Source organism: Emydura macquarii, unplaced genomic scaffold (assembly GCF_026122565.2).
Source record: "Emydura macquarii macquarii isolate MOO-44397 ecotype Brisbane River unplaced genomic scaffold, CSIRO-AGI_Emac_v2 contig_1390, whole genome shotgun sequence".
NCBI classification, from domain to species: domain Eukaryota; kingdom Metazoa; phylum Chordata; order Testudines; family Chelidae; genus Emydura; species Emydura macquarii.
In genome coordinates this window covers 5,870,396-5,892,704 of record NW_027131527.1, presented here as the reverse complement: position 1 = coordinate 5,892,704, position 22,309 = coordinate 5,870,396, and the positions used below count along the sequence as shown (strand labels likewise).

At 38.4% G+C, this 22,309-nt stretch overlaps 1 protein-coding gene across 6 annotated transcripts in view; it reads left to right on the top strand.

Moving 5' to 3' along the window:
- CCSER2 (coiled-coil serine rich protein 2) overlaps positions 1-22,309 on the top strand; it is a 132,253-nt gene that overhangs the window by 45,793 nt on the left and 64,151 nt on the right. For all 6 annotated transcript variants that reach the window (XM_067552530.1, XM_067552529.1, XM_067552532.1 and 3 more), the window contains exon 4: positions 22,146-22,236. In XM_067552530.1, coding sequence (XP_067408631.1) covers positions 22,146-22,236 — 91 coding nt within the window. The remainder of the gene's footprint in view (positions 1-22,145; positions 22,237-22,309) is intronic.

Genomic DNA, 22,309 nt, shown 5'->3' with positions numbered 1-22,309 from the left:
TGGTGCTAAAGTAGAATTCCATGGGTTGCATTTGCGTCAGTGTAGGCAGAGCACAACGTAAATCGATGCCATCGGCCTGGTATTCTATAATGCTCTTTTGTGACCACTCCGGACATTCGCACTCTGCTGTAACATGGCCACGTATAAACAGGAAATAGCTCCTCCCTTCAAGCCCTGGGAAATTTTGAATGACCATTTCTAGTTTGGACAGCATGGAGAAAGCTTTGTAGCCGAACTGCTCATGGCGACTGCACGGCCCAAACGCGCTCCATCATGAAGTTGACCAGAACTCTTGGATCTCATTGGTCTGTGGGGTGAAGAGTCTATTCTGGCTGAGCTCTGAGCCAGCAAAAGAAACGAAGATATCTACGAGAAGATATTTCACGGCAGGTTGGAGAAATGGCACAGCAGGGACCTGCAGCAGTGCTGCGTTAAGATCAAAGAGCTGAGGCAGGATTATCAGAAAACTAGGGAAGCTAACGACTGTTCTGGCTCCTCACCCAAAACATGCTACTTTTACGAGGAGCTGCATGCGATTCTTGGCGGTGACCCCACCCCTGTGCAACCACGCAGCATTGATAACTCTGCAGAACAAATGAGGAGGGCTCTGAGGATGAGAATGAGTGCTACCCACTGTGCACTGCTTTAAATGTCGACTCAAGCGTGGTGAGTGGGAATGCAAGAGCCCGATGCAAGGAGCATGGTGTGATCACACTCCTGCGACTTCTACAATTCAGCGAGTGAAAGTCGATTTAAAGTAAATTGACTTCACTCTGCAATGTAGCTATACCGAGTCACAAGGTTGTGTTTCAGTATGGTGAACATTTGTAGTGTAAACAGGACCTAACCAGTGTCTTTGTAACTAAGCTCTTCAAGGTTTTTTGCTTGGTTTTGTAGACACAGTTTGGTTCTGCTCCCAACTTGTAACTATTTCACTGAATTAGTGATGGTTTTAGTATAGGTGAGCTCTGTAATTATCAGACTTTATTTTCAGCGCTTCATCTATTAAGTGTCTTTCAAAATCAGTGGCAAGGTCGATATCCAAAAGAATGGATAACAGTCTCCTGCCAACTGCATTTTAGGAGAAAGCCATAGCTTCTGCTGCTTCCTAAAAACAGCAGATGATTCAGGGTTACCTTCAGGTGGTTAACTTGAGTAACACAAAGTGGGCAAACTGCTTAACTTAGGCAGATGATAAAATTTCTACCAGTTTAACCAAGTTTTTACCTCAGTCTGCCACAGTTTCCCTCCAGGTTGAACATCAGGTAGCCAATTCTCATCCAGCTGCCAGTCTGCTAGAGAATAGCAGAGAGTTCATCATCCACACTATGGGTGATCTCTGTGGTTAAGAGTATCAAAGAAAATTGCTTATTTGCTGCTTGTTAACTTAAAATACTGCATTATTTGTTGCTAAAATGCAAGATAGTACTGAATTTCCTTTGGGGGCAAAAAAATTTTTCCTTTAGAAAAGAACTCTTACAACATTGATCAGAATTTTTATTTTCCACATATTTATTTAGGCATAACATTTGTATTACCTTAGTGTCTGGGAGCCCTGGTTATGTACTAGGACCCCATTTTGTTAGGGGCTGTAATTCTAATTGTTATATTCTACATTATCTATGAAAAATGTCAACATGTTAGTGAGATTTGTGTACTTTACAAAGAAGTGTTTGAAATTTTACTTGAATTCCTTACTGTGGTGGTCAGGGTGTTTTTTTTTTGCAGTTTTGTAAATTCATTAGTGGATGCTAGATGGCAGTAAAGGAACATTTTTACTGCTGTAGGAATGAACTTCAATTGCACATTAGCAAAGACAGCTGTAACTGGTGAAGGCTTGACTCAACAGGATGGCTGCTGATTTTTCTGTGGGGTGTTTTTTGCCCTTTGAGTTTCTAATTTGTTTTGTTACCAAATGTCAAAATACATAACTAACAGCAAACCATTTTATAAAAAACACTAAGCAAACTGACTACTTGTGTTACAAAAAGTAATAGCTTAATCTAATAAAATAATAGTTTTCAATCTGCATACCATACACCCAGCAGAAACACTATGCTTTTAAAAAATGTTTTCCTGAAAAATAAAGGTTTATTTCAAGAGACACTTGCTTCTGATTATTAAAAATAAAATGTCTATCTTGTATTGAACATGAAAGCCTTGTTGCATTTGTTGCTATGGCAACTGTCTCCTTATAGGAAATGCTAGTGATGTGTAGTTTAATTATATCCAGTGTGACTTGTAATGCACTGTATTAACTCTCTGTTCTTATCTTCTGCACTCTTTTGGTGTCCCTTAGGGCTTTATCTTTGGTTCCTTCCTCTTCTTCCTTGATGCTATTTCCCTGATGCTGGTGACTTCATCAGCACTTGTTGCTTGTAGCTACAGTGACTTACTTTTTCCTCTTTTCAGTTCTATAGGAGGGAATATCTGTTACTTCCTTTTTTTTTCTGGATGCTCAGTTGTTCACTCAAACTCCATTATGAAGTTATTAAAAACAAGCCTTGATTTTCTTCTTCCAGTCTCTTCTGTATCAATGTCAAGAATTCTACCATCCTTCAGGTTATTCAAGTCCACCTCCTCGGGGATGTATTAGAGTCTCCTCCCATTGCTGCTGTCCCCATCCAGTCTGTTGTCAAATCCTGCTGGTGTTTCTTCTGTATCTTCAAAATTTGACGCTTTCTTTCTATCTCAACTGCTATAACATGGATTCATTTTTCTGATCATCTTTCCCTTAGAGAACCAATCACTTCCTCTTTGGTCTCAGATTCTCACATTGCAACCATCACATCTATACAATATGTTGCCTCTAAAATTTTCCTTACTACCACTTCAGCCATTTCTTCCCCTCAGGTTCCTGACATGGTCTTTTTTTCTCAAACTGTGTATTGCATTTAAGCTCCTTGTTTTCAGTGCCTAGCACAGCTGAGGAGACATATTAGCTTTAGTCTCCTCTCCTGTTTTATATGTAAAATTTTATATGAACTTAGTTAATATTTCATAAATTATATTGTCCACCTTCAAAAACATGTTAGAATTAAGTTGTAAACATACACATTTCTTGAGTATGGCTTTTAGTTTGGAAATGCAGTGTACATAATCTTGCTATAATAAGTATATCCTAATAGATATTTTCCTTTCTCAAAATGTGGCTATATACTAAAATATATAGAGTTGTACAAACATAAGCATTTATTCTCCTTCCTCCTCTCCCCAACCAAAAAAAAAAAAAAAAAAAAAGTATATTAATCCACTGGAATGGATCTCTGCCTCCAACCAGCAGAATATGAAATAAAGCAATGGCGACTACAAAAGAAAGTGGACAACTTTGAAAGTTATGCCACAATGGATTGGTTACATATATTTTGATCTTATAACAAACTCCACACTGCAGCATGCTGATCCAAAATTCTGTCATTATGAAGGCCAATAGCATGTTGGCCTGCATTAGTAGGAGCATTGCCAGCAGATCGAGGGAAGTGATTATTCCCCTCTATTTGCCATTGGTGAGACTGCATTTGGAGTATTTTGTTCAGTTTTGGGCCCTCCACTACAAAAAGGATGTGGTCAAGTTGGAGAGAGTCCAGCGGAGGACAACAAAAATTATTAGGGGCTGCAGCACATAACTTTTGAGGAGAGGCTGCGGGAACTAGGTTTGTTTAGTCTGCAAAAGAGAAGAATGAGGGGGGATTTGATTGCAGCCTTTAACTACCTGAAAGGGGGTTCCAGGGAGGATAGAGCTAAGCTGTAGATGACAGAACAAAGAGCAATGGTCTCAAGTTGCAGTGGTAGAGGTCTAGGTTGGATATTAGGAAACAGTTTTTCACTAGGAGGGTGGTGAAGCACTGGAATGGGTTGCCTAGGGAGGTGGTGGAATCTCCATCTTTAGAGGTTTTTAAGCTGTGGCTTGACAAAGCCCTGGCTGGGATGATTTAGCTGAGGTTAGTCCTGCTTTGAGCAGGGGGTTGGACTAGATGACCTCCTGAAGTCCCTTCCAACTCGAATATTCTATAATTCTATGTTTAAAAACACAAAAATACCTCTGCTAATCACAGTATTGTACAAATAAAATATAGTGGTTGCTTCTGCAGATATCCTATAGAAGATACCAAGGCAATACTATGATTAGTGGACTGAGAAATATGAAAAAATACAAGGAAGATTACTTTGTGTATTCTTGTATGTTTTAGTTTCCTCGCTGCCATATTGACATAAAGGCTTATTGACACTAACATTCCCCTGCCGGTAGTTTCAGTGGAGAAAATATTCAGATACAGTTTTGTATTTAATGACAATGTAATCAGAGAAAAGCTGCAGAGTGCCCCTTCAGCCAAAAGCAAATGAGAAACGAGCTGTCTTAGAGAAACTTTCTTATGGCTTCTATCAAGCAGCTAATATTTATAGCAAACAGTCTTAGAAAACAACAAATAACCCAAACTGTAGAAGAGTTATTGTCCAAAAAAGGCTTCACCAAAGAAAAAATTTAAGTGCAAGAAAAATAAACTTAATCATCATGAAACCCTATGAGCTACTGAAGAAATAACATGTACCATTCCCACCTAAGAAAAACTTCTTTGTCATTGCTAAAGTGGGCAGTGAGGTATCCTTCTGCCCATCTGTAATAGACAAGACTTAGGCCAAGAAACAGTCTCCAGTGGCAGAAGAGTGTGAGGAAAAATTTCCATACAAGTTGTCGAGCATGAAATGCAACCCTTATTTGGGGAAAGGCTTCTGTGAATATAACAAACCATGCATGTGAAGTCTTCTATTTTGATCTAATGTGGAAGGGAAGGATTTACTTGTTCACTTAACTGTCTAAAAATCCTGAGCTCTCTTCTCCTTTTCCACAGGCAGTTTTACAGATGGAACTTTCCAAACACATTTGAGATCTGAAATTATAAGTGTTCTTGAAGCTCTTGATTTCTAACCTTAGGCATAGAATTAAAACTCCTTTTAGAGTCTTGTTAATGGCAACAATGGCTATATATTATATCTGGGTTTTTTAATTTGTTTTATTTATTTATTAGAATTTTCTCAAATATGGTCTTGAAGCTCCAATCCTGCACCTGTACTAGGTCTCCTTAAGGTCAGTGGACCTCTACATGTGCCTCAGTCTCTCTGTTTTCAGGATGGGGGCCTCGGTCATTTGCACTGTAAGCCTTTCACTGTTCCACCTGTGAGCCTTTTTTTGTAGACAGAACAACCTGTTTGGACTGAATTCTTGTTTTAGAGGGGACTCTGTACATGTATCATCGTGATAATGGATGTATTTTCCTCAGGTTTCTGTTTACAGAATTTTAATATATTGACAATATTGAAACCCTTTCCATTTTTTAATCTTGTTCTCTAGAGAATTAATCAATGCCATTCCTTTTCAGTTCTCTTACAACCTGTCCACTCTCTGTCCTGCCTTTTTTGCTGCCACCTTCACCCATGAAATACTAGGAGCTTGGGTGTGGTGTGTTTAGGGCTCTGTCCATCTGTTCTGGGTGTTTCAGACTGCAGCAGCAGTAGCACCTGAGTAGCAGCAGTGTGTTGCATTGCCACTGGATTGCTAAGCTGCCCCTGGATGGTTTGTTATGGAATTCTAGTTAACTTTGAAAATAATTGAATAACTTTAAAACATATTTGATTAAATGTGCCTTACCTTTCATTTTGTCATAATTTTCTTTTCTCGTTAGCCAATTATCAAAATATTCATGCTTAAGTATGTGTGACAGCTCACAAAAAGTGCTGGCCTATTTGTCCTGGAAAAATGCTGGAAAGAGAGCTCTAGAAAGTAAAGTCCTAGAATCACAAAGACAGTGCAGGCAGTGGTACTGTACTGCAAATGCACCATTGACCTGTCCTCATTTGGAGGATCCTCCTCTAGGGGGAGTCACGTACACTCAGTGATTGATCTCTCTTTTGAAACTGCCAAGAATGTCTCTGCCAGTTGTGATAGTCTGTGATGTGGATGGCTCCACAAGGAACTGGACTGAAACTACCCAGCTCATTTCACATAGATAACCAGACAGCCAGCTATTCTCTTTGGCTAGCTGAACCACTGAACTGGTGATAACTGTTTCCTCTCCTATTACTAATCCCTTAAATCAAGGGCTGTCTCTGCAATTTCTCTTTGATGATGATGTGAAGTGAAGTCATTGTGTGTATTTGATGTAATATTTTTCCATAGCAACGGATTGATAAACATGGGATTATGACTTCATTGCCATGTTAAACGAGAGGCAAAGCTTTTATTTATGGACTGACGCCTTCAATAATCAAAAAGGGAACACAGGTAACGACTGGCCAATCACTTGTCATTTTTGTGAACTGTTCAAACTAAAATTCTTTGAAAGTTGACTTTCAACAATGACTTAATAACCGACCTGGACAATGGCCTTTTTGGATTGTGAGCACTTTCAGAGGCTGTGCTTTGAAGACATGCATAATAATGTTAGGAGAAAAATACTTTTCATTATTGCTTTTTAAAACTTGTTTTTATCTTAAACTGCTAAATATGTTCATTCTGCCATGGTAATGATCAAAAGAGCTAGATCAGAATAATTTCACCATTTTGTTTGAAGTTTCTTAAGTTTCAATATCTAAAAGGACTTTAATATAATTTTAACTCACTTTCGCTTAGACAAAATGAGTGCTGTTGGACTAGAGCAGTGGTAGTCCATAGGCGAACCGTGGGCCAAATCCGGACTGCCAGATGCTTTTGATCGAACCCCAAAAGCTTGTTTACTTATTATCATTATTATTGGTTTTTTTTTTATTATTTTCTCTGGAGTCTGGATATTGACTGTATCTTGACCAAGAAATTTGGACCTTGACAAAAAATAATTGATTACCCCTGGACTAGAGATTTCTGGGTAAAATTGTTTTACTGCGAATAAGCTGTAAAACTAATGGCCATGAGCTGTCCTACACTCAATTAACACTTGCTCAATTGCTCTTGGAATCTCTTCAAAGTGGATTCAGAATGTATTGAAACCTATTGAACAAACTTTTGAAAACCTATTAACAATGAGTATTTGTGCAAAGGTGTTAAAAGCTCATCTTATTTTAACCATTGTTTGACTCTCAACTCTATTTCCATGAATAGCCACAGCAACAAAAATATGCATCTATTCTTAGTATGCACAAACTACACTCTCTAAACTATATGTTAATTTGAGAATGATTACCTTTTGGTCTCTAAGCATAAGGACAGCAAAAGCTATTAAGGCTTTTAAAGTCCTTTAAAAAATGATAGTTGTTCTAGAGTTTAATAGGGATTTTGACTAAGACTGTTGAAAATGAAGCCTATGATTGCCAAGTAAGCATCTCCAGGATTGATTCTAAAGACGAGGTTACCTAGAATGTTTTATTTCCAAACTTCTTGGTCACCAGGTGGAGGAACAGATACAGGCACTAAAGCTTCTCAGCATAATTCTTGCAGGAATTTTTTAACATGGACAAAAACTTATTTTTCCACAGCTTTCTTGGAAATGGCTGAACCATTTTTGCTGAAAATTTCCCCCTAAAATTCATCTTGAGACGGACATCTGGCACAGAAAATTTTAGCCTGAATGGGTGAACTATGTCAAAGATATAAGCAAATCGGGTCTTATCATGAAAAATGTTAGGTTGCTTCACTGTGTGTCACTACCAGCACCACATATAATAGTAAATTGTCATCACAAAGAGTATGTCATTGTAAGAATAACTGACTGCAAAGCCAGAAATATCTAATTTTTATATCCTGACATCTTAATTTGTTTGCACTATGAGATTAAAATAACACTAAATAGAATAACAGTTGCTGTAATTCAACAAAGTACATCTGTAATTACTGTTGTGCTAAATCTTTAACCAAACAACTCGTTTACCTTTATATTTATTACCACATCAGATTTGGCTGTGAAGATTATTCAGTAAATGAAGGGTCTCTGTATCCTAGTTAACTTGCTCAGATGCAATAGCTTAGTGATTCTACAATGTATTAACATCAATGTCTAAATCACACTTGTATCTGAAAATATTTTACCTAGTGATGTTTCAGATAATATTTTAAACTTCAGCATAATATTAGGGGAGAAGATCTTTATTTTTTTCATTTTATTTTGTTCATTCAGCAGCACTTACGATATAGAAAGTTTCACTCTTTCCCCTGCCTATGTATATTTCCCCCTTTATTTATATGGATGTTTAACAGCACTAGAGAGATTTTTTTTAAAAGGGGAAGATATGATTGTAAACTGCAACAATTAGCAGGGTAGACTGAGGGCAGATATAGTATCTGAATCTTCTTTGAAGTTTCCTTGCATTTTAACGGAGCGGAATTCATCCTTACAAATGAATTTATGCATACTAGGGCAAGTGTATTGACATAAGGCAAAGGTATTATTTTAATAAGATAAAGTGGAAAACTATAGTGTTCAAACTAATGTTCATAGGTGTTTGGGTCTCTCAGTCACAGAACCATATATTCATTATTGCAATAATGTTATGCAGCTGTCTCAGAACCATGGTGTTGGGGTTTTGTTGTTGTTGTAATATACAGGTCAGTGTGGAAGCTAATCAAGACAGAAAGTAATGAGTGTTAAAATAGTAGTGCTCTACTTTCAAACTCAAGTTTGGTATGCAGTACTACTTGCAGGTTTGTAATCCTGTCCTTTTTTAAAACAAACTTTCTTTCTTTAAATATATGAGTGATAAAGATTAAGGAAAGGCTTCAGAGACTAGGCTCTACACAGCTGTACTGCTGAAGTTTCTTTCCACTGCATAAGCAGTGCATATCAGTTTTGCAGAAGCTCCATTCTCATCAACTCTAAACCATTTGAGCAAGAGCAGGCAAATGTAGAAAATTGAGTTCATACTAAGATATTAGTGACTGTATTTTAAAATGACCTAAATTAACTGAAGTTAAGCTAGGAATATTTAAATAGCAAGAATATCTTTTGATTATAGTTGATACTGTAATTCAGACATTCTTACTTTAGAAATGTTTAAGGTTCGATTTACCCTCCTGTTTCTGCTTGCTAAAATACTTTGTGCCAGTATGGGAGTGTGTGACAAATGAAAGGGAAATGCTTACATAAAATTGAAATGGGAAAATAAACTATTTTGACATGTTTATTGATAACATACTCACTAAGTTCTTTTTTAGAATCTGGTGTGGTGTAATGTATCCATGTTTTTGCAGCTGTCTGTTCCATCACAGGAAAAGCTGCTTACATATATCAGAGACTGTCTACACTTGCTGCCAATTTCGACTTCCTAATTTCTATTTACCGCAGTGGCTTCAGTTCGCTGTGTCGACAGGAAATGCCCTTCCATCGATGCAGCATTACTCCACCTGGAGCAGGTGGATTAATAGCGTTCATTTCTGGGTTGATTGAGTGAGTCTCCACTTCCGCTCAATCGATCCAGATAAATCCATCTGATGGTGGCGAATTTGCTGCTGTCAGTCAAGACATAGCCTCAGTAGTCAAATAAATAGTATTTAAACTTTCATTGGATGCTCTGGTTGTAAAATGCCACTGATCTGCCTCAATGGTCAGTGGTGAAAAGGGACAGTCCCAGCAGCAAGGGAGGGAGGAAGACATTTGCTGAGGGACACCGGGTAGCTCCTTCCCTCTGGGAGTCTCTGGCACCCATTGGCCTGATTGGATAATGGATTTGAAGTGATGCTGATTGGATAGCATTCCCCAGCTTCCAGGATTTTACCAGGAGCAGGAGCCAAGTGGATCCTTTTTTGGCTCCATTCCAGCAGCCCCACCCTACTCACCCTGAACTAGGAATGGGATTCTGTTATGATCGTTGCTGTGGGTCTAGCTGATCACCTGTTTGGCCATCAGGAAGGAATTTTTTCACCCATTGGGTCAATTGGCAGAAGACTAGGGAGTTTTTAGTTTTCATTGCAGCCCCTGCAAGCTACAGTGAGTTAAGTAGGGATGCACTTAGTTCCTAAGTGAGGTACTTCCGGTGAGTTATTTCATCACAACTTGCAGCCAGTTTCTGGTGTGCTTCAAAGGATAAAATTGAACGATTCTCAGAGGTTTAAAAACCTGGGTCTTGGGCTTGTAGAGTAGCGACCTTGTAGAGACCTTGTAGCATTTCCAGGCCGAAGTCCCCACCTTCTGCACCCTCTGTCTTTCTAGCAGAGGAAAGGTGCTAGGTGTAGAGCCTACCCCAAGTTACAGGCTATATGGGTAAGGAGCTCTGTAAGCCTCACGCTGGAACCAATTAAATGCCTGCTATAGGAGAGTATGGATAATGGGCAGATAGTGCCCCTCTCCTATGCTAAAGTTCAATAAAAGTTGTAGCCTTCTGCTGAATTCTATGCCTATGTCTGCCATTTTGCTGCTGTGTCCGCATCGGGCACCTGGGATATATTTGATGTATAGTTTTGGCAGGATGATCTGTTTAGAGAGGAAATACTGATTTTAAATTGCATCTGACAAGGCAGTAAAGGACTGACTGCTCTAAGTTTCACAGTGGTCTGATCACAAGCACACAGGATGCACAAACTTACCTTGCTAGTATACAGTAAATTATTTTGTCTCCATTCAGCATTGTTGTAGTATATGGGGTGCAAGATTGTTTTGCAATTTAAGGGTACATTTTCTGTTTGCTTTTTTGTAAACAGAAAAACAGCCTAAAGTTTTCTCTCTATTGCAAATCCAGTTTTCATAAATAAGCATGAATAATTGTTGCTAATGTACTTTTTAAAATATGTTTGACTTTTCAACTAACATGCTCTTTTGAAAGTCTTTGGCCATGATTTGTCTACAGGAAGTGTACACTTCCAAATATTCTAGCAGTATACTATATAGTTCTTATTAACAACATGATTTACTGATATCTCATGACTTCAAAAATTCTTATATGGTAAATAGTATGCATAACAGGAAAATACTGTTGAGACAACATAGAGCCAAGTGTTGGACATAAATATCACTCATCTTTTTGTTGCATCCTTGTCAATGCACTTCTAGAACCCATGTCCTAAAGCTCCAAAATCCAGACATATTCCATTTGAGCACTAAAGGAAGATTTCCATTAGCTATAAGTTATAGAAAAGGACCCTAAGCCTTATATTCCAGTGAAATTAAAAATAGATTTGTAAATAGAGGACAATTTGCTCGCTCATGCATATAATAGTCAATCCTGCTTCCACCAGAAGTCAGAAGTACAAAATTATTATTAATACAGATGGAAGCAATATTCAACTCACTAACTCAACAGCAAAAATAATCACTAACTTTTCTCAATTACAGTATTTCTTATAGTATAGCGGAAGTGTTCTAAAAGACTGCATGTTATGGAAGAATCAAAGGGATAATTTTAGAGCAAGCAGGAGAGAAATGTTAGACATGTCAACAACAAAGCAGGATAACTTTTTAATCAGTAATCCAAACATAATTTAATTGCCTTCAAATGTCATAGAAACATTTTCCTTTGCCTTCAGAATAAATCCGGCATTTTTTAACTCAACTGAGTTTTCCCAAGCTATATAGCTATAGGAATTCTAATATAGGGCATTGAAGTTGAAGCTCATTCAACTTGAGCTAGGAAAAGGCTATTGCCATTTCAATAAAGGATTATTAGATGTTCTAGTTCTTTTTACTGGTCAGTGTTGGGAATTTTCAAACACTGAAGACCATTTTTTTTCGGTCTCTATTAAAATTTTAGTTGCTTCCCTGAACTTACAATACTGTCGTGTGGAAATGGAATGATAAACATTCTGGTTGGATTTAGCTTTTCCCCCCTCCAGTACAGTGCTTCCTTCAGGAAGGAGGGAGGTTAGCATAGAATGATAGAAGATTAGGGTTGGAAGGGACCTCATGAGGTCATCTAGTCCAACTCCCTGCTCAGGACCAACCCCAGCTAAATCATTCCAGCCAGGAATTTGTCAAGCTGCATCTTAAAAACCTCTAAAGATGGAGATTCGATCACCTCCCTAGGTAACACATTCCAGTGCTTCACCACCCTCCTAGTGAAAACGTTTTTCCTATTATCCGACCTAGACCTCCCTCACTGTAACTTGAGACCATTGCTCCTAGTTCTGTCATCTACTACCACTGAGAACAGCCTAGCTCCATCCTCCCTGGAACCCCCTTTCAGGTAGCTAAAGGCTGCTATCAAATCCCCCTGCATTCTTCTCTTCTACATACTAAACAAGCCTAGTTCCCTCAGCCTCTCCTCAAAAGTCATGTGCTGCAGCCCCCTAATAATTTTTGTTGCCCTCTGCTGGATGCTTCAATTTGTCCACATTCTTTCTGCCCCTCTCCCTTCCACCCCAGCGCTGGGCTCTGTGCCTCCCTGCTGCTTGCAGGAAGCTGAGCCTAGCTGTGGCTCGCCTCCCCTGCACTGGGCTCTGTGCTTCCCTGCCAGGGAGAGCTGCCCAGCTGCTGCTCCCCTCTGCCCCCCCCCCCCCCCCCCCGTTTAAACAGTAATCCTCTATTTAAAATGTTTAAACAGCTGATTACTGTTTAAACGGTTAAGCTTTTACATCCCTGCTTTGCACTTGTCCTTGCTGAACCTAATGAGATTTGTGTAGGTCACTCAGTATCCTATCCCTACCCTCCAGGGTATCTGCCACTTTCTCCAGCTTAGTGTTATCTGCAAGCTTGCTGAGGGTGCAATCTACCCCATCCACTAGATCATTAATAAAGATGTTGAACAAAACCGGCCCCAGCACCAACACCTGGGGTATTCCGCTTGTTAGCGGCTGTCAATTAGACATCGAGCTGCTGATCACTACCTGTTGAGCCCGATGATCTAGCCAGATTTCTATCCCTCTTATAGTCCATTCATTTAATCCACACTTCTTTAGCTTGCTGATAAGAATACTGTGGGGGACAGTATCAAAACCTTTGCTAACATGAACGTATATCCTCTCCAGCGCTTTCCCCACATCCACATTCATCTCATCATAGATGGCAATCAGGTTGGTCAGACATCACTTGCCCTTGGTGAATCCATGCTGACTATTCCTGATCACCTTCCTCTCTTCCAAGTGCCTCAAAATTGATTTCTTGGTTTTTCCAAGGACTTAGGTGAGGTTGAGTGCCCTGTAGTTCCCCGGATCTTCCTCCTTTCCTTTTTTTTTTAAAGATGGGCACTATATTTGCCTTTTTTCAATCATCCGGGACCTCCCCCAATCACCATGAGTTTTCAAAGATAATGGCCAATGGCTCTGCAATCACATCAGCCAACTCCCTCAGTACCCTCAGATGTCCAGCTTTTCTAATTGCGTAGATGCCCAAATGGAACAGGTTGTTTCTTTTAAGGCTATGTCTTCACTGACGGCGGCAAATTTGCCGTCATCAGGTCAACTTACCTGGATCGACTGAGCGGTCAATGAAGACCCGCTCAGTCGATCCAGAAATTGACATATTAAGACCACCTTCTTAAGTGGTGTAGCACTGCACCGACGGGAACACAGTTCCCGTCGGTGCAGTGAAGACGGCGCGCAGACCAGAAGCACAGAAGTTGATGGAAGTTACGCAAGTTTTTGCGTAGTTTGTGTAACTCCAGTCGACTGCCACCGAATCTCCAAGGTAAGTGAAGACAAGCCCTAAGTGACATTGCTTCACATTTTGATCAATTAATCTTGTATTTGAAAAGATTAGCAAATATATCAAGAACTGAGAGCAGAAAGGTTTTAGTTGTAGAGATCACAAAATTAACAAAAGAAGATCTTAAGAAAAGGAGAAAGGCACTGCCCAGGGTTTTCTTCAATTTGAGACTAAGACAAGCTGCTACAAAGCATTTTGTCAAAACCTCTGCTTTTAATCTAATAGAATTTTATGAGAGAGTTTTATAGTTTTCATTACTAGTTGGCACTCTCATCCTCTGTATTGTTAAAAACCTGCATGGATATACAAATCAGGATTTGCAGCTGAAATTTCCACAAGTTTGATACCAAGTTTGAAGCTAAATATCCCAGTTAGTGTGATGACTTCCAAAAAGTTATTTGGCTATCCTCAACTGTGCTCAATAAACAGAGGGTATCATAAGGCAATTTTCTATATGAAAAATCTAGCATTCTCACATAAACTGTGCATATAATTGCTTAAAAATGGTTTATTTTCTGAAGAATAACTTGCAGGCTTTTTAACAAAATTGGTGAGGTGTATATGAAAAGTAATAAATATAAATGTGGGGGGTTTTTTGTTTGAAGAAGATAGACCAAATATTTTGACTGACTTCTCTCATCTTATCTTGTTACTGATTAAGGTTTACAACAGTGAAGTCATTTTAGAAATAATTTAGTGCTACTTCCTATAGTGCTGGAAGTTGTTACATAAATAACATGGGATGAATACTGCGGCTTAAAGGAAATTCTTTGAATGTTTTGGAGTTTTTTGTTTTTTTACCTTTCAGGGGGGGAAAGCTTCCTCTTTTCAAAAAACTGTTTTGGCTTATTCAACTTTTACTTTATATGTATATGCCATGTTGCAAGCATTAGCAGATAATGAATAAACAAACAAACAACATTCCAAGTTTAGAAGCCTTACTGGAAACAAACCAAAAAAATTCCATTACTGCCTCCTCCTCCACTAAAGCTCTAAAATTTAAATCACAGCATTCATCATAAACCCATGACTACTTGAATACAATCTCTTTTTGTCACCCATGCCACTTATGCTGAAAAAATGCATTGCTGCTATTTCTTGGGACTAAGGCTTGTGCAAGTTCTAATACCTACAAGCTAAGATTTTCAAAAATGAATGCCTAAAGTTAGGTTTCTAAGTTCATATTAGACCTAAATAGGTGGTCTGATTTTCAGAAATAATTAGTTTTGTGGTTACAAGGCTAGCTACACCTGTGTCCTCTTTTCTAGTCTGAGTACATTCTCACAGATGATAGGCCTCATGCCTTCTGCTCTCCTGCGTCAGAATTATGTGATTCTAGCCCTCTTAAACTGGTCCTGGGCTACAGTACACTGTGGATCCACTGTGCCTTTCCCAGCAGGTCTATCTGTGTTCAGGTAGTGACCAGTGGTAAATAAAGTGATCAGACAGTTGCTTTAAACCAAAATATTGTTTTAATCTTAAGAGTAAGAACCAAATATAACAAGCAAAAGCAACCATCCCCATGGACACTTAGGAAAGTTAGCTTCTTCAGATGCCCAAGCAGGTGTCAGTTTGTTTTCTGCAAACAGTTCCCAAACAAATGCTGCCTGTCCACAGAAAGTGTCTTTTAAACTGGTTTTTATAATCTTTTTGATCTTTTGGTTCCCAGCATTGGTAAAATGAGCTTTGTGTCTGTCTGGAGCCAAACAAGTAGGGTCTTAGCAGTTATTAGCTCAGGCATTGTCTCTTAGTAACCCCCTCCTTTTCTTTTTCCCCCAAGTGTTGACCTGGAGGTGTCTTATTTGATTTCCTGCTTGTTTCCCAACAGCTCAGTTGATTTAACTCAATATAGTCCTACGGTAAATATCCTAATGTCCGAGTCATATACACAGTGAATACATTATTACAGAGCTGATTCATGTCCTTTACAGTTTGTATCCAAGAAACTTAGAAAACAAATTTTAAAATTTTGGCCACAGTATTTTATAGCATCAAGTTAATGAAACTGAGAAGTGGAAAAGTTGATGGCCAAACCTTTTGTAAAGATACAACTGTTAAAGTTACACTGGAGTCTATTCAGTGTACTGTACATTGGTATAATTAAACAGAGAAGTAGCAGTTTAGTTTCATTTCAGGAGGAATTTTCAAAAAACTCATAAAACAGATGTAGTAATTACATTAATGCATTGTGATGCAATGGTAGTGTTTTGTTTGGGGAGCCATTTATGTAACAAACCAATTCAAAGTACAGCTTCCACAAGTAACTGATGTACAAAAATAAAACTATGATTAGCTAGATATTGGCTAGTGGTAAGTTCTGAAAATAAAGGTTTCTAATAGTGGTATACATTCTTAGAAATCAAGGGACTAAGAACTATAAATCAGATATCTTCCTGCAAAGATGTGACGCTTTATCTCAGCTAAATTGTAGTACACCACAGTATCCAACATCCTACAACTAAGATGATGTAGCAAAATAGTATTCATTTTGCTGAGATGTGTATGCTATGATCATGCTGATATGAATACTCCATGCACACTTTATCTGATAACCAGACCTTTGCTGAATTTAATGCAGTCACCAAAAACATATCATGCTTCAAGAAAGAAAAAGGTGTCCAATGTTATTGAATCTATATGAAGTCATTTGGGATTCAAATTGTCACTTTTCACACGTCAATGCCATCTGTTTACAGACTTGTTCACAGAAATACAGCAAAGAATACCATGTGATTGTCACATTGGAACAGAAAGCACATAGGAAATTATGTCAACAATAGTAAGGTGGAACAGTATAAACAATTTCATGAGTGCATAACTGCTAGGAAATGTGACTCTCCTTCATATAGAGCATAGATTTTCAGTTTGGTGTTTATGACCATACTTCCTTTCTTTATGGCTAGCTGGGGATCTCAAAATATTTTTTTTCTGTGAAGTGGGCTTCTGGCATGGAAAGGTGGAGTGCAATGAAGTGAATGAAGATTTCAGTGATTCCAGACCAGCTTTCTTGTGCTTACAAGACAAAAGCTTAAAATAAAATTTAAAAATCTGCAGAATTCAGGAAAGTTGATGAATGGTGTTTACAGCTAATCCCTAAATGGTATCCTTAATGCAAGTAACAAACCAATAAATGTACTATTGTTAATAAATTATGCAGTCAATTGTTGGCCACATTTTGGTTTGTTACGAAATATATTCAAGAGACCAAATGGCCAATATCAGTCAGGTTTATTGCTGCAAGCCACTAATAATATAGTACAGTATAGTACTGGGAACGTGTCTCATGCAGCATTGTTATGTTCACCTTATGCAGAAGATATGCTCCCAAAAATTACAGATTTCAGCTGGTGGCATTCGTAGGATGATTTTATAAGTGACATATCTTTTTATATGTCACTAAAATCCAATCAATCCATTTATTCCCATTCCTTCACTTGTTCTGTTCCTTTCCTTATTTTTGGTTTGGATACTAGCATTCAAGATAGTGGCGTATGAGAATAATTCCCTACTTATTGCTCCGGTAAAGTAATCATATGTCCTGATCCTGACAACTTTCCTATCTACTTAAGCCAAAACTTTAGTTCAGTTAATGCAAGTTGTTATGGGATACTTAACATAAGTGAAAAGGATTATAGCAAAGGTCAATTTAGGCTATATAACTACTATAATATTAGTGCTTAATGCATACTAATATATATGGTGCGGATAATACACATTAATATCATATATATGCTAGCTATCATATATTGGTCCACCCTAGTGTCTTGTTATAAAATAGTGATCATAGGTGTTTGGTTACTTTTGTGAAGTGTAAGTAGATTTCTGGCATGTTTTGGTACTAGTCAGTGGTTTCTTCAAATTTTTAATTTTTAATCTTCAGTGTGTTTTTTGTGTAGCATGTGCCATTCTAGGTTTTCTAAATTTCTTTTAATGTATTTCTGGATTTCATATTGGTTTGGAGTGGAGTTTTGCCTTATTTTAGCTTGAGAGAGGAATAAGTAGTTACATTATTAGAGGGACAGGCATTTTGGTCCATCTGTGTCTTGCATCTGTGTCTTCTTTTCTTTTCTCAGGATGTTTATGTATGTCCCCTGTTTACTTCTAGTTTCCTTCTTTGATTTCACTTCTCTATATCTGACAGTTCAGCTACTAATTTGCATCTTCAGCATAAGGAAATTCCACTATCTGGATTTTATTTATGTGCAGGTCTTAATCCAACAGTAATGGACCCTCTATTGCTCATTTCATATTTCTGTATATGGACCACATGAGCAAAGCATCGAAAGTGTTTGTTTGAAAACCATACTGGAAGAGAAGGAATATGGACCTGGTATAAAAGTTCAACTTGGTTTCCAATGGTCTTCTGTTGAAATAAAGCTCTGCTTTCCTCATGTTTCTATTTTGGATTGCTTTGAAAATCGGTGTTAAATCAGCCTTGCAAACCTACCTGCTTACAGGGAGAGCATCTTCTTGTTTCAGTGAAATATTTTTAATCAAAGTAAGGGGGGCGGAAAGTAAATTGTTCTTAGGTTGGTAACTTTTCAAAAGAAAACTTCCAGGCATATTTAATCCTTCTGCAATTGTCCTCTATTTGTAGAAACTACTTTACTCGGACTATGTTATTATTAGTTTCATTATTTTATGTATTAATTTGTGTTGGTGGTGACACCTAGTATCACTTGATGATTGCCTGTTCTGTTCATTCACTTTGAAGCATCTGGCATTCAAAGTTAGACTTTGAACTTAGAGTCAGTTTAGAGTTTGCAATCTAAGTATAAGATAAGAGAAAACATGTGTACAGACAGATTGGGGGGAGGGATTTACAAAGAAAAAGTTAGACAATGTTGTCTAAATAGACCAGACAGAGAGAGGGTGGGGGAAGGGGTTGAGTGAACAATGGATTGTTGGCAAATGTCATGTTAGTTCCACAGTTACTTTTGTTTTTGTTTTGTTTTTTAGATTTTTTTTTTTGTGGGGATGAGTTTACTTAGGAGGGGATCAGCTAAATGGAAAGAAAAGGGGGGGAGGGGGGAAGAGCCTGTGAGAAGGGAGGTGGGGGATTGGAGCAAACAGCATAGGGCTGAGAAAGTCAGAGCACTTGACTAGAATGCCCAGAGGTACAAAGGTATGCTGTGGCAGCTGTTTCTCCAACCACAGGGAGTCTCTGGTTGGCTCCTCTGCAGGTCACCTGGGGAGGGAGGAGACACTGCCTAGGTCCTAGTCGTGTCCCGTCCCCCCCCCCATGGTGAAGTGGGGGTCTCCCCTGCACAATTCTTTGTCCAGAGAGGTGTTGGGGGAAGCAGTGGCTTTGGGTGGTCTCCATTTTGCTACTTCCTTCCCAGTGCATCGGTCTCTGCTTTAGCTGCTTCAGATGCTACCAGGCAGAGTCTCTCACTGGATCTTGCTATAATGTATGCATTGGATTAGTTGCTAAGGTTGCAAAATTCTGGGCAAGTTGCAACTTATGACTGCCATGTAATTTACTTTTACATAAAGGGCTCATTCTTGCTTTCATCCAGTGTACTTGCTGTTTTTAAGAAGAGAGTAAAAATGCCTGCTAATGAGACTGGTATACTGCATACATTTTGCAAATCAGTATTTAGCTGTACTAAAGATCTATGTTGGGGAAGCCTGAATAGTTGTTGTAAGCCAATGTTAATAGCCCTTTACTGTCATGAACACTAAACTGATTGTCAAGCGAATAAGAGGGGAAAATAATGAAAGTAGTCATGGATAGCTCAGCTGTTGAGATATTATTAGACAGAGTTGAAGTCTCTGGCATAAAGTTAACACAGTGATACATAGTGACACTGATGTGCATCATGTAGGTTTCATAGCTTACACCCAAACATTCAAAAACACACCATAATAGTACATGTGTTGCAGGTCATTGCTCCAGAATGTCAAAGATGTTTGTGTTTCCAGCTATCTTCAGGAAGTATTTAACCTTGTACAGTATATGGCTATTCAGTATCACTTACTGTAGTGTAAGCAGTATTATGCTTGTTAAAGTTTCCAATAGAAAAATAGTAAATCTAGAAGTGTAAGTAACACTTTCCTGAGAATGTACATGTGCATTCACACTAGTGTTTCAGTGGATAAAACAGTGATGAAGGAGCTGCATAAAATACATATTCAGCCCCAAATTGGATCTGCCTCACAAACAAATGCTGAATTTGCAGAACTACTTAAAGATGCACATACAGATTGTATTGACAATGAATGCTGCTGCCAAAGTTTTATGCTGAGGTTCCAGGAAGAAAACCCATTCAATGAAGAAAATATCTTGAAGATATTCTGAACAGCAGAATCAGGAATCATACTTCAAATGGTGCTCTTGGGGACTAAAACTCTTCAAGCATATGCAAAAATACAGTAATGAAAAAATAGTGTTGGAAAATGCCTATTAAATCAGTTTCTCCCACTTAAGATAAGAGATCCTGTCATGATCCACCTCTTTTCCCAACAATGACTCCACACCTTCCACGCTATAGCTATAGTTCTTGATTATTTAAATATAATTTCCCTTTAGTATAACAAGATGTGGCTGTTTGACTATGTTCATTTATTTTAGCATATGCTCACTCAACTAGCCAAATCTCCCGTTTTCTTCAGTCCTCAGTGTTATGATCTGGATTGTTGTGCAGCTTTGTTCTGTAGTATTCTCTGTACGCTAATTCTCCAGTTTTGATGTCATCAGAAATTTGACCCTGACTGAATTTACATCGATAACTCTTTGTTTTAGGTTTTGTTGGTCAAAAAGCCTTTTGGAAATCTTAAATTCTCAGTGAAAATTTAGGACTTTCAGCCTCTGACGATTGACAGGCAACATATGTAGGTGTTCACTTATTGCTGTTCCAGACTAAAACTGGCTTAAACAATGAGAAAGTTACTCATTTTCTGCTTCCCATCTTGTTAAAAGTCCACATCTTGTTTTTTGCTAAAGTTTAGAAGTTGCCTTGAGCAACAAAATAGAACACAGGGATTTAAAGACACCACACCCTGCCACTCTTTCTAAAGTAAAAAGCATAGATTAAAAGCATAGCAAGCTACTGTAAAACGTTGGGGTTGATGCTGGAGAAAATCCAAAAGTCAAATCCAGCAAATAGTAAAGATTTTTACAATGTCATTCCCATATAATATAGTCCTTAAAGTAATGGGATCAAGTAACAGAATCAGTAAACTAAACATTCATAAATGTTCACCTTTTTAGGTTTAAAATAAAAGAAAATAGTCACCACACAAAATAGGGGTCTGCAATTCAGCTCAGCCTTTAAAGTCCAGCGTTGCTTGCTGTTGCAAATCAACATGCTTGCCTGGCTGGTCCAGGGGGACTGGAATCTGCCTGAGGGAAGGGATGGCAATTATGTCACTGACTGCTGCCCCCTGATTTGGTGACTAGGCCTTGACTGGCCACAGGACCCCTTGACAGCCACAGAAGACACAGGGCAGGAGTCCTGCCTCTTGCTGCTATTCTGCACCTCTGGAGCTTTTTACAACCTTCAACTCTCAATCAAGGCAAGGTACAGTGTGTTACCTGCCCTTGATTCAAGGTTGGGATGTTTGCATTAATGAGAGTAGGGATGGGTTAGGGTGTTTGGTACTGTTGAGTTTTGACCTGTAAATATAAATCTCTATATCAATATTGGATTCATAGTTTAATATTTCTACCAGCATGTCCTATTTGAGTGTTAACTGTGTTTTACCCTTCTGTAATCTTGTCACAGATAGTGGGTTATGAAAGGGGAAAGAGAGCATTGCTTGCCATGTGCTGGTCCATCACTCATGGAAGGTCCAGCTGTCAATGACCCTCATATTTTGGCATTGGCACAGGAGTTTTGAGTCAACCATGGTGCAACTTCCTGCAAAATTATATTTTTATTTAAACTTGTTAGTTGACTAGTTTATCATTTAGAGCTGTCCCTTTGCCACTTGTACTTTAATGAGGCTGGGACAGACAAATCTGCAGTAAGGTCATGCTAGTTCCTGTTGTGACTGATTATTTTTACCCACTTTTTCATATTGTATATTGTTATGAAGTCATACAAGACTTTTCATTCTTTTGATCAATATAGAAGAAGCAGTGACATTTGTACCATTTAATTTTATTAATAAAAATTCAGAGAGCTAACTCTTTTCAAACTAGGATTTTCTAGTTAATATCAGCTCATTAAAGTGAGCAAACGAGTTGCACAGAGGTTTAAAAAAGATCTAACTGGAGAAATCTTATTGAAAAGTGTTAAGCCAAGGAATGGAGAGACCTTTGGAGAAACCTCAAGACACAAAGTAGAAAATATGCATTAGCTACATTTTAACTGCTTACTGAGGCATCGTTACTGTAGCAGGCTGCCAGACATGCAATAATTAGTAGTGTTACTGTAAAGCAATTGTATTGGGTAGTGTTGATTGATCTTGCAACTGGAGAAAGGGGCAATGTGTCATGTCTTGAATATAAATGCAGTGTAAGTATACTGTAAAATAAAAATGCACCACTTTATGGCAGGGCAGTAAGTTGACTATCTTGTACCTGAGAACATTGTTTATGCACACAGGTTTCCCCCCCCCCCCCCATTCATCTTTTTCTTGTAGGATATCTTGAATAACCTTGATTCGTGTGATCTTGAAGATGATGATCTCATGCTTGACGTGGACCTACCTGAGGACACACCTTGTGACAATGGTTAGTTAAGCCTTGTTTGAATGTGGTCTACGTGCACTGTTCAACCCAGTGTTCTGTATCTATTATGGAAATT